This window comes from Lineus longissimus, chromosome 17 (genome assembly GCF_910592395.1).
Source record: "Lineus longissimus chromosome 17, tnLinLong1.2, whole genome shotgun sequence".
NCBI lineage: Eukaryota > Metazoa > Nemertea > Pilidiophora > Heteronemertea > Lineidae > Lineus > Lineus longissimus.
The window spans coordinates 6,865,503-6,877,391 of record NC_088324.1 but is presented as its reverse complement, the minus strand read 5'-3'; the positions used below and the strand labels follow the sequence as shown (position 1 = coordinate 6,877,391).

The window sequence follows — 11,889 nt, the reverse complement described above, 5'->3', positions numbered from 1 at the left end:
CTTTCGCCATTTGAGATTTAGAACAAGGCTGTCGCTTTCCGATTTGTCCAAAAGAAGAAGTCGAATAATAGCCCCCAAAGTGGTAAGTTCGCTATTAAAAAAAGACTAAATCAAACCGAAGAATATATTGCCCAGATCATGTTTACTCCGTCCAATGATGATGTCATTGTTAATTTTATGAGAAATTCAGCCCTTTTGTGCAGACCTGCAAATGAGTCTCAAGAATGTGTCTTGGCGAGGTTCCGTTCTGTCGTCTCGGTCAAATAAAAGTTGTAAAACTCTCCCATTTAGCGACTTGCATGAGCTCCAACTGTGCCGATATGAGATTGGCTCAGGCCTGGATAGGGAGCTCTTTGTTAATAGGGTTGGTGAGCGAGAAGTGGTGGTGGTGGTGGCGGTGGTGGTGGTGGGGGGGGGGGGGGTATATAGTAAAACTCTCCCTTTTAGCGACTTGCATGAGCTCCAACTGAGCTATAAGATGTATTAATGACGTATATAGAGGCCCTTGCTTCTGAGAGCGTTATTCTAGGCAAAATGTGTATTTTAAGGTGTGTGGCCCCCCTGAATTCATATGGGAATCCCCACACACGTTCGAGGGTGCGCGGTCACGTGACCTGTACATGAGGTGTTTCAAGATAGCGCCACCATCAAGCCTACAGTTTATCAAGGCTTTTTATCATAATGCCATTTGTACTATGTTCGGCGAGGGTGCAGTTGATTCTCCACGGTGATGTTGTACCATCTCTCTTTTATAGATTCCAAGTGGTTTGACCGAAATAAAACGTCACTAAAAACAATTTCGTATTGGAACTTTTCCGTTTTGGGATCTCAAGGGGGCAAATCAGGGAGCGGCAGCTACAACCCGCCAGAAGAGTACCGCCAAACATTAATACAATGTTGTTGGCCATCCACTGCGAGTTTCTTCACGACTGTATAAGTGGACGTGGCTGTCCCTTGTATCTGCGTGAACTGCACATCCTAAAGACGTCCAGCCTCCAACATACAACCAACATCCGTGGGCTGTAGAATGGAAGTCTGGCACAATAATGAGGAACCTGCACAACAAAACCTGCCAATAGGGGGCCCTGCAGGCAAGTGGACCATGGTTGTAATGAAAAAGTCATTTCCCGAGTCAATGATTATTGAGTATGTCATCCCTTAATTACTCTACATGGGGAAATGGCACCAAAAATGTTGTTTTATTGGTCCTTAATTCTATTTTGAGGAGTTTTAGGGAGAAAATCAACAAAACTTGATTTTAATGGAAAATGCACTGGAAGTGTACCTTTTGGTACTGGTGCTGCCATCTGGATTTTTAGTTCCACAGGTTCCTCATTGGCTCTCATAGTCATACGTCGATACTACAATTCTTACGCTATACAATGTACATTTATTTACCAAAATCGTTCATATCAATAACATCGCTTGAAATGGTACTGTCTTTACTCCTTAGGCCACACCAATTAAATAGTTAGTTTAACGGATTTCCCTCGTGCATAAAAATCTGAAAACCAATAATTTTTTTAATCCTCCCTCATGCCCCAAAGTGCATTCTTCAAATAAAATTATTTTTGCATGAGGTGATCCCATCAGAATATAACAAGAAAATGCAACTAACACAGACTGTTATGTTGAAGCAACTGCAATTGGAGGAAAATGATGTCTTAAATTCTGCTTTTCAAAACTATAATAATTCCTAATATGGTGTTTTCATGAGGACTGTTGAATGTTCACCAGCAAAATAGCAACAGAAAAAAATTCTATTTTTATTTTCATTCTGCCCTCATCATCCACCTTTTCATTACAAAACATCCGTTAAACTAACAATTAAATTGGTGTGGCCTTAGGCCCATACGTCGTTGAGTATTAGACATACCAGCCAAAGTAGTGAACTGGATTGTCACCAATTTTTTTTGCAATTAGTCTCAAACAACTTAAATTCCACCTGCAATAAACACCCCTTTTAGTCAGGGTGATAATCAGGGATTGTTGAGGGTTATTCTTGAGGGTAATCTGCCCAGTGATGGTGCTAAATTAAAACGGCAAGTAGGGATGTTTTATTTGAAATCTGAGCTTTTTTACACTTCTCGCGGTTGTTACCGTACGGTAGAGCTTTTAGAAGTGATAATCAGCTGCCGAGTCGAACAATAGGCCCTGAACACAGTCAGACTTATAGCACACTACCCAGCTCGTACAAATATCACTCAGACCAATGAAGCAGCTACATCTCTTACAATCACTTCACCGTCGACCCCTCCTTCTGCTTCTTTTCCTCTGTCTTCTCTATGCACTGCAAACAAAACAGAAAGGATATTCAGGTTTCCACAGGTTTTTCAAGAAGCCTAAAAGCCTAGTGGTTAACAATGCTGGTTACCATGCAATAGGGCCCAGGTTCGATCCTGGGGACAACGTCAGAGCAGGCAAGATAGTATTTCTGGATGAACTGGAGTGGCTTTCAAGGAAATTCCTGGCACTTAAAAGTCCTTTGAATGACACTTAGAACATCTAGTGGCCATGCCAGAGCAAGCATAAGAAGTCACTTGCAAGTGCATGGACTCTACCTCTGGCCAGAGATGGAGTCACTGAGACAAAAAAAAAATTGGCACCCAGTTGGTATGGCACGCAAACACACACACCCTGGCTTAAAGGCCTACGTCATTTGTTAAATATTTTGAATTTGTAATTAAATTTAAAAATGTCCAATTGCGGAAATACGTACAAAATATAAATTTCAACATTGCCGTTGTGTAGGCTAATATACAAATACTATGAATACCAAGTTTAACCACATTCATATTCATAATAACTCCACCACGGCATTGTGTATTAGTGGATTTCTATTCAACTCCACCACGGCATTGTGTATTAGTGGGTTTCTATTCAACTGGACCACAAGTAATTACGAACGGCGTACCGCTTTAAGAGATTTCAGGAGGCTGAAAAGAGCGATACAAAGATGATGTATGTTTAGTGTGACTGTCAGCACTATTTCATTGTAGGACACTGTTTGCCTTGGACCGAGTAATGGACATATCTAATCTACAGAGTGAGAATAAATTGGATTGGTACATACATGCTCGGACTTACCTTTTCAACGAGAGGAACCAACTTCTCTTCCTTGGCCAGTATCTTTAGTAGCTCCATGATGAACGGAAGATAATTATGTCGCCGCCGGACATTCTCTGTCTGGAGTGAGAATAAGAAAAAATACGTAAACACAGAAATATCCGTGGCCATTTCTTTTCACAGTTTTGTTATAGTTTTCATTTAGTCTCGTGACCAATATGTAACAGTAGATTCAGGGCTTGAATTATAGGCCTACGCTGTTCGTAAAAAAATTTGAATTTGAATACATTTAATTGCGTTAATGCATGCTGACTATAATTTTCAACATTGCCGTTGTGTAGGCTGATATACAAATACTATAAATACCAATTTTCCACAAATTCGTATTCATGATAACTGCACTACAGCATTGTGTATTGGTTGATTTCTATTTTTAACTTTACCACAAGTAATTACGAACAAATGGCATGGCAGTCGATGCCCTCCAAATGGCCTTCAAGCCCTCTCAACAATCTTCCTTCACTCTTCAAGTACCCAAGGCCAAAATGGCTTTAAAATGGGTTTTTAATAATTTTTGAATGGCAGGCCTGTACCTTGAATTTGTTTTGCGGCCACATATTCTTACGATTATCTCTAATAAGGCCGTAATAAAAAGTACACAAATGGGTTTGACACTATGTTAAATCGATGTTTTTCAACCATGTTTACCAGGTGCAACATTTGGCCGCAAATGAAATAGGCACGACGTTATTTTCCCGGGTGACAATGTCCTGCCAGGCAACTTGCACAAATTACAAACGCCGCCATTTCCACTGTGACATCATTTGCATACCGTTCATAAGTATCATCGCAAGAGCTGAAAATGTCCTTTAATCTTTAGTTCTCGATATCATCAGGAATGTCGATGATATTGTTGATAATTTTGTATCATAAAATCATTCTTGCCCACCTTATATCTGAGCATTTTCTTTTCCTCCTCCAGAATCATCATCTTGAGATGCGTCACCTCCGCATGGACATCATTCGTATCCATGCCGCTATCCTGAACTTGTTTACTAAGCAAATCAAGGCGTTTCTGGTACGTTGTCTTTCTATCCGACACTATCGCCATCAGGTTGAAGTGAATTTCATCTACATTATATCTGAAAGAATTAGAAAATTTTCAGCAACTTCATGGCCAAACCGTGTAGATCTATGTGGCTTTGATACTCCCCCGTTAGGCAGGCGAGTCTCCTGCACTTAATGAAGGAACCACACCATCGCCATCTAAGGGCGAGGTAGGAACTAAAAAAACGACACCGTTAAAGGGGTACGCCGTTCGTAATTACTTGTGGTCCAGTTGAATAGAAATCCACTAATACACAATGCCGTAGTGCAGTTATTGTGAATACAAATTTGTTTAAACTTGGTATTCATAGTATTTGTATATCAGCCTACACAACGGCAATGTTGAAATTTATATTCAGTATGCATTTTAGCAATTGGACATTTTTAAATTCAATTACAAATTCAAAATTTTTAACAAATGGAGTAGGCCTTTAAATATCACGATTAAAATAACTATCGGCTTACATATTTCTGTGTATGGTACTTACTTTTGAATCCTCTGTTCTATAATCGGCTTGATCAACTCTAACCAGTCTTTGTCACCAATGGCACCCAAGTCGACTGGTCCATCCTTCAGACCATCCAACTCGTATAACCGCCCGTCAATAGGTATATACCCGATAAAGTGGAACACATCGTCATCTTTTCCCGACTGTTTCTGATCGAACTCAAACATCTGCTGTCTGAAATGATAAGCGATCTTCTTAATAAAGGGGAACCTCTTTTAACCTATTGACTATCGCCGACTGCTATAGAGGTCACAATCAAATACACGTGTTCACCACCGACCGCTTCAGCGGTAGCTATAATAGACCTTTGTGTGTATTGTTTGGTGATCTGGCGCGGCTCTACTGGTGTATAGTGACTCGGGCATGTCGTCTGCTACCCACCAACATGAACCAAGTCGTATAGATGGGGCTGCGGTGGCGGCCAAGACAGAGGTTTTGCAAGATGCACGTGACTGCACAATAATACCAAGAAAGGCCCCGGTATGGAACGGTTCGAACTGCCTGGTAGTCTAGAGGTTAAGCGGATGCTTCTCTACTCGAAAGAGCAGTTGTGGTCCCAAAAGGGTTGCTACGTCAGAGTCTCCGCTAAAACTAAGTGAAAGAAGTTGAGGACACTGAAACGTATCATGAAAACCGTTCGAACCATCCCTTACCGGGGCCTTTTTGGTATTACTGTGCAGCCACGTGACCTCTGTCTTGGCCGTCACCGCAGCCCCATCTATACGACTCAGTTCAGGTTGGTGGGTAGCAGACGACATGCCCGAGTCACTATACACCAGTAGAGCCGAGCCAGATCATACCAAACAATACACAAAAAAGGTTTATCACAGCGATCGCTCAATCAGTCGGGGGTAAACATGTGTGCTTGATAGCGGTTGGCGGTAGTCAAGAGGTTAATCAAATGATTTACACATTGATGAATACAAAAATGAATACTACGTACGACTTATGTGATAAAAATCAGCTGGAAATGCTTATAAGGTCTTACGTGAAAAAAAAGCCAATAACATTATTTTGAAAAACAGGTTTCTTTGACCCGACCTCAAAACGAACCCTGGCGGCAACCCAGCTTCTATACAATATGACCTCTGTAATCCGAACACCTCTCTTTCAAGGACAGCACTTGTGAGCGACCCAGTTTTAAGGTTAACATACAACATGTATGAATTGAGAACATTACAAACCTTGAAAAACTGTTATGAACTTCTTTGATTGTGTCAGAATTACTCAATGTTAACCCTTTAGTCTGAAATGGAAAAAAAAAAAAATTCTAAAGGACCAGCAGAGCTCTTATCAGGGGCATAAATACCAAACGTTTCGTGCCCCAGGAGTTGTGCATGTTGATAAATACAATAAACAAGCCACCGAGGAAAAACTAACATTTATAGTAGCAGTACCTACCGCAGGGTCAAATGACTGTGTGAAATCCTTAAAAGACGATAGCGTTTTCCCTATTTCGATGTCTGGATGCTGACAGTTGAGCAAAATACTGAGGATTGCCTGTGTTGCGCACGCGTTGTTGATCACCTGGAATTTAGAACAATCTCTGGTGAAGTCTATCTCGCATAAAGCAAATCTCGTACGAGCAATACAAATGCCCTTCCCTCCACTCACTCGGTATCAAGGCAATTGATGCATAAGTCCCTTTTTATTTTTGTACTGATTTCATTTACATGTAAGTCACCTGAAGAGCACAAATTTGCTCCCCAAGGTTTTGCCTGTAGGCCGCCTTTAAGACTGAGGTTTAAATTTTAAGGTACCAGAGATGATCACTACCTGTTTCGCAAAAAATAGTTTTTCCAGACGGCTGTCCTGTACGATCGATCCCTGCGGCTCATCGTCTGCTTTCCATTTGAACAAGAAGATCAAACCGTGGACAGGTCTGCAGGGATGAGAAGGTGAAAAGACTAGAATTATTTTTATCGGCCTTTGCAGTTTGTAGCAAAAATGTGAAATTTTTTGATTTAATTTGAATTATTTATTTTCGAGGATTTTCGGAATACACTCGGTTGGGATCAATCATTATGATGGTATAAAATGTGACCCGTTCCAGCAAAACCAGTCACATGTCGCTCTGAGCTTGGCAGGTTGAGACGGACTGTTTGTTCATTTCACTATTGTCTGCCTTTTGTGAAATCTGACGACATAAATTTCTTCTATTATCGCCTGGTGTCATCTAGGCTCATCTTATGTGCGACATGCGACTGGTTTTGCTAGAACGGGTCACAAATTATCAAATGCAAGGCTCGAAATTTACAGCCGCAATGCAATAAATTTCAATTTGGTGTGGGTCCCTTTTCACAAAACTAGCAAAAGAGTCAATTTTTGTGAAGAAATTGCTGTATACCCTTTTGAAACTAATTTTGACAATGTTCCACTCCAGGCTTGCAGTGCAAATGCAACATTCAAGAACAAGGTACATGTATTTAAAAACTGAGGCCTTGTCCAACCTCAATTGCCAGGATTTCATCACAAAGACAGTGCAACGAAAAGCCAAATTTTAATTCATTTTAAAACTCACTTTAGGTTTTTCAGGTTGTCCAAATCAAGACTCCACAGCTCCTCCACTTGAACACCTTTCACACCTGGAATTATTTAAGAAATACAGTAGAACCTCTCTTAGCTGACACCTCTCTATTAAGGACAATCTCTCTATTAAGGACACTAGTTTTGGTCTGAATTTGGTTGTTTCCATTCAATTTGACCTCTAAATCAGGACACCTCTCTATTAAGGACAGCACTTGTCAGTCCCAAGGGTGTCCTTAATAGAGAGGTTCTACTGTATAGGCCTGATATGATTTCATTGTAGGTAGCATAGATTTGAGATAACCCATACAATAGCCAACATTGTCAATGTATATGTAAATGTACACACAGCATCATTCCTATTGGGGGTATTCATAATTTTGCACCCAAGTTTTGATGGCACTGCTTAGTTCAGGTCAGGTCGAACTCGAGAACCCAGGTCTTGTGCGGTGGCGCCATCTACACTCGACTTTCCGAGTTCGCGCATGCGCAGTTTGATTATTTGCACTTGGGTTTGCAAGTTTTGCCGCCGAATCTTCTTTGTGAACCCCCTTTTCATTGGTTTATTCCCCGATGACGTACTTCCACCTGCACAAAGAAGACGCAGAACGCGAAATTTTGACCGTGGGAATTTCGGATTGACGGTGGGAATCTCGAGATATTTTGCTTTGAAGAACGTGTCTTTTCGCCATATTTAGGTGTTTTTACGGCTACAAAGTATATCAAATAAGTTGTCTATTAGCATACGAATCATTGTGTGTGTATAAAGTAGAAGGACAAAGTGTTTTGAGTGGGCTTTGTTGAAGATTTTGATACATGGTTTGTTTTTGCACCGTGTTCGGACATCAAAGGACATGTGATAATGCATTATGCACTGACGTGCATTCCCTGTGCATTTTGTCGGCACCATAATTGACTATTCCTTTGATGATTCTCGAATCACGATGTCATCTTGTGTAAAACACATCCACCAAGAACATGAAGTAAAGTACGTTTCCAATCATAGAATTACTCGCAGGCTGAAAATTAAGTCTGTGTTTCACATGCAATCATCAGAAAAAAAATGGTGTCATACCGGTACAGAAATAAATGTATGTTCAGGCATTTTCGGGTTCGAGTCTCAGTCAGTTGTTTATTTCTTTCAGGTGCCGAGACAATGGGCAGTCGGTAATGACTTGTTGATACTGAATGAGATTAAGTCCGGTGAGGAGCAGGTTAACAATATAACTTATCCTGTATAGATATATGATACAAGTAAATGAATAGATTAAGTTACACATTGTTGTTCAATAGTTGTCTTTGATTGAAATGAAATGGCCAGGGCCATTGTGCTCACCTCATGTGGAGGAAAGATGGATAAAGAGCATGGTATTGTGTCATGTAGTGTTAGGTTTGATGTAGGTCCAAGCAATTACAATTTCCCCAAAATGGCCAATTTACAGTACATTCGACCTCTGTGACCTTGAAAAGTAGGTCAAATTAAAGAAGACCCGGGTGATACATTGAATGGTTGTTAGAATTAGATGTACCTATGATATAAAATTGGTGCCAATCGGGCAAGTCATTACTAGGAATAATGGCATTTTGATGAATTTAGGATTTGGCCCCCTCCCTGGAGGCCAAACGGCAAATCAGATCGCACCAAACTTCGGTACCTGAGATCACCTGACCAAGGGGTACATGTGTACTTAATTTGTGATCAATAGTCATTGCAGTTAAGAAACGTGCCATAGTTACGTCCTGACGGTGAATTTACGTCATTTGACCTCTGTGACCTTGACAAGAAGGTCAAATTAAAAACCTGTGTGACATATACTGTATGGTGGTTAGATGTACCCATGATATCAAATTGGTGGCAATCGGGCAAGAAGTTAAGGAATAATCACATTTTTAAGGTTTTTGGATTTTGCCCCCTGGTGGTCAAGTGGTGAATCATATTGGACCAAACTTCGGTCCCTGAGATCACCTGACTAAGGGGTAAATGTGTACCAAATTTGGTATCAATAGTCATTGCAGTTTAGAAACGTGCCATCATTACATCCTAACGGCCAATTTACACCATTTGACCTCTGTGACCTTGAAAAGGAGGTCAAATCAAAAACCCGGAGGATATATGATGCACCTTTGCTAGAAGTACCTACCATATTTTTTTCAAAATTTCCCGACTACTATTAAGGGAGATATTGCATATTTTCACTTTTAACATTTGGCCCCCTGGTGGCCAAACAATGAAACGAATCGGACTGAAACTTGGTCTCCAAGGTGTCATTACATAAGGGTACATGTGTACTAAGTTTCAACTCAATAGCTCTAACAGTTACGAAACGTGCCCTGCTAACGGACGACGGACGACGACGACGACGACGACGACGACGACGACGACGACGACGACGACGACGACGACGACGACGACGACGACGACGACGACGACGACGGACGACGGACGCCACGGTATGGGATAAGCTCACCTCTGCTAAGAGGTGAGCTAAAAAAACAAACTCCTGAGACGTTTGAGGCATTAAAAACACTCGAAACGGAAACTTAAAAACGTCCCATCAGGCCCCAGTCACTGTTAGTGTTGGCACGCCAATTAACCGGAGCTTGTCGTCTGCTAAGAGAATCGAGCGGAAGTAACTATCTCTTGCAAAGCATGGTGGGATAAAATACTCGAAATCGCAAGGTTTTCCAAACTCGATCAGTCAAGTGCACGATTAGCCCCGCAGGTGTTCTTTAATAACAACTCGATAACGCGAGTATACCTGGTATTTCAAGTACGATCGGCGCAGTGACTCACGGGATATCACACTCGAGAAAGCGAGTACACTTGCTTTTCCGAGTATTTTTCACGAATTGCATCTTGGTACCTTACACTCGATATTGAGAGTGCACCTGGGTTCGCGAGTTCGACCTGACCTGTAGTTACTGATAGTGATAGAAAAGAGTTGATTCAAAAAGATCACATCCTCCCCCCCCCCCCCCCACTCAGCAAAATTAAGGGGGGCCAGTGCTCGTACCAATCCTCAATGACCTCCCCTTTCGGCTTTCTAAGGGTGCCTAATCTATATTGAACACCTCATTTTCGGGGACTTTTTTGTTAGAAATCACCTTTTTTTAACCAAATTTACATGTTATTTTCATCGATCGTCCCTAATGATGGATATCTTTGTTTACATAAATGACGTCATTACCATTGGCTGCGCGCACATACTCGTATCTCAACAGAGGGGATGGTGTGACGTAACAATATCAGCGTCCACGATCGTTGACGTTGTTCGTTTCACTTGGATACGAGGAGTTTTTCCCCACTATCTCGTGACATGCATGATATTTTAAAATAGAACTTGGACGAGATTTTGTCACAATAACAGCCGTTGATCATCGGTTAAGCATCGAGTGAAATCTCATCAAGACGTCACAACTTTTCTTCATGTAAACCATGCATGATGTTGAAGAGATACGAAAGTGCACGCACATGATGTTTACAAATTAGCTGTGACGTATGCAGATATCCATCTATAAAGGGCCTTTGGCCTCAAATCTACGATACAACATTCTGTGGTATAGTTGACTTAATAGTTGATAGGCCTATAGTTCATCATGATCATCATGCATCAGTAGGCCTACGTTAGTTTGGGGACATGGCGAAAAATGATGACAACTCAAGAAAATTGGGTATAACGACGGTTGCCAACCACAAGATACAAGAAACCCTATCAACATGCATATTTTAGGAACCCTTGTGTTCAGTGTATTGTGAATTTATGAATTTTATTTACCAAATCCTTTTATTAGTTCTGTAAATACTCCTGGATCGCTCTCAATCAAACACCAGTCGCCGGCGGACGCCATACTTGTTGACGTTGTGCGCATGCGTATTGACATTCGAAGGACCACGTTGCGTGTGTTAACCATTTTTGGCTCTGTTTCTCTGCAATAATCTAGTTTTATGCATCAACTGATTCTTCGATTTGTCTCATATATGGTCAAATATGTCATCAGATGATAAAGAAGAAGTAAATGTGAATGACACCCATTTATTTCCTGCCGTTGCAATGGTAAGTTGCTTTTTATGCAGCATTATTATTGACCATGCATTGCATGAAAAATACCAGGTGTTAAAAAAACCTTTGCCACTTTTTATTTCCAATTACTTCTAAACTGCTACTCTGATAGGGACCAAATTTTAGAAGCATGTAACTGACATCCATCCAATTTTCTGGTAATGGTTTGATTGCAAAATGAGTTATGACTACCGAGTATTATATTTTGGGGTCATTGTGGTTTACCTGTCTCTTAAAACGTGTGGTCTCGACCGATTGCTATACAGTGTTCAAGGCGGTGACCGAAGGCTCTTGATGCAGATGATAGCTTGTCAAGAATGTCTGGATTACCTGAATGTCATTGCAGACATCCTCGATAGTTTTTTGCAGTTTGTCTACATTCTAGTGCAAAGGGCAATTGGACACACGCCAACTCTTTCAGATATCCCTGGAGAAAACATTCGCACATTCTGAGGTCTGAGCTTCAAGCAGTCAGTACTGATGCAGCTGTCGTCAAATTGGTCGAATTGTTCGTAATTGGGGGAGGTTTCCATCAACCTTAATTGATCTCGTCGTCGGTCCGATTGCCCTTAGAAAAAAACAAAATTGCAAATATGGCCATATTTGAATTCAGATCTGGC

The 11,889-nt window shown here is 41.1% G+C and overlaps 1 protein-coding gene across 2 annotated transcripts; it reads right to left on the bottom strand.

Moving 5' to 3' along the window:
* Positions 1-1,362: 1,362 nt before the first annotated feature.
* Positions 1,363-11,216, bottom strand: LOC135501484 (ubiquitin carboxyl-terminal hydrolase isozyme L5-like). Of its 2 annotated transcripts, none has more exons than XM_064793624.1 (9): positions 10,985-11,216; positions 7,204-7,267; positions 6,459-6,564; positions 6,084-6,209; positions 5,867-5,928; positions 4,662-4,856; positions 4,016-4,208; positions 3,074-3,186; positions 1,363-2,290 (listed from the first exon to the last, which is right to left on the bottom strand). In XM_064793624.1, exons 1-9 carry the CDS (start codon positions 11,118-11,120, stop codon positions 2,284-2,286), a joined length of 1,002 nt encoding a protein of 333 aa, XP_064649694.1. In that variant the 5' UTR covers positions 11,121-11,216; the 3' UTR covers positions 1,363-2,283. The 2 variants fall into 2 exon arrangements, with proteins under 2 accessions (XP_064649694.1, XP_064649693.1); XM_064793623.1 differs by having other exon boundaries at positions 3,088-3,186.
* Positions 11,217-11,889: the final 673 nt, after the last annotated feature.

Excerpts from the sequence above, each read along its gene's own strand:
- LOC135501484 (XM_064793623.1), bottom strand. The coding sequence starts at position 11,120 with ATGGTTAACACACGCAACGTGGTCCTTCGAATGTCAATACGCATGCGC. Across the intron at positions 6,210-6,458 it reads AACTATTTTTTGCGAAACAG|GTGATCAACAACGCGTGCGC; the intron begins GTAGTGATCATC and ends TCTAAATTCCAG. Across the intron at positions 3,187-4,015 it reads AGAAAATGCTCAGATATAAG|ACAGAGAATGTCCGGCGGCG; the intron begins GTGGGCAAGAAT and ends TTCTCACTCCAG.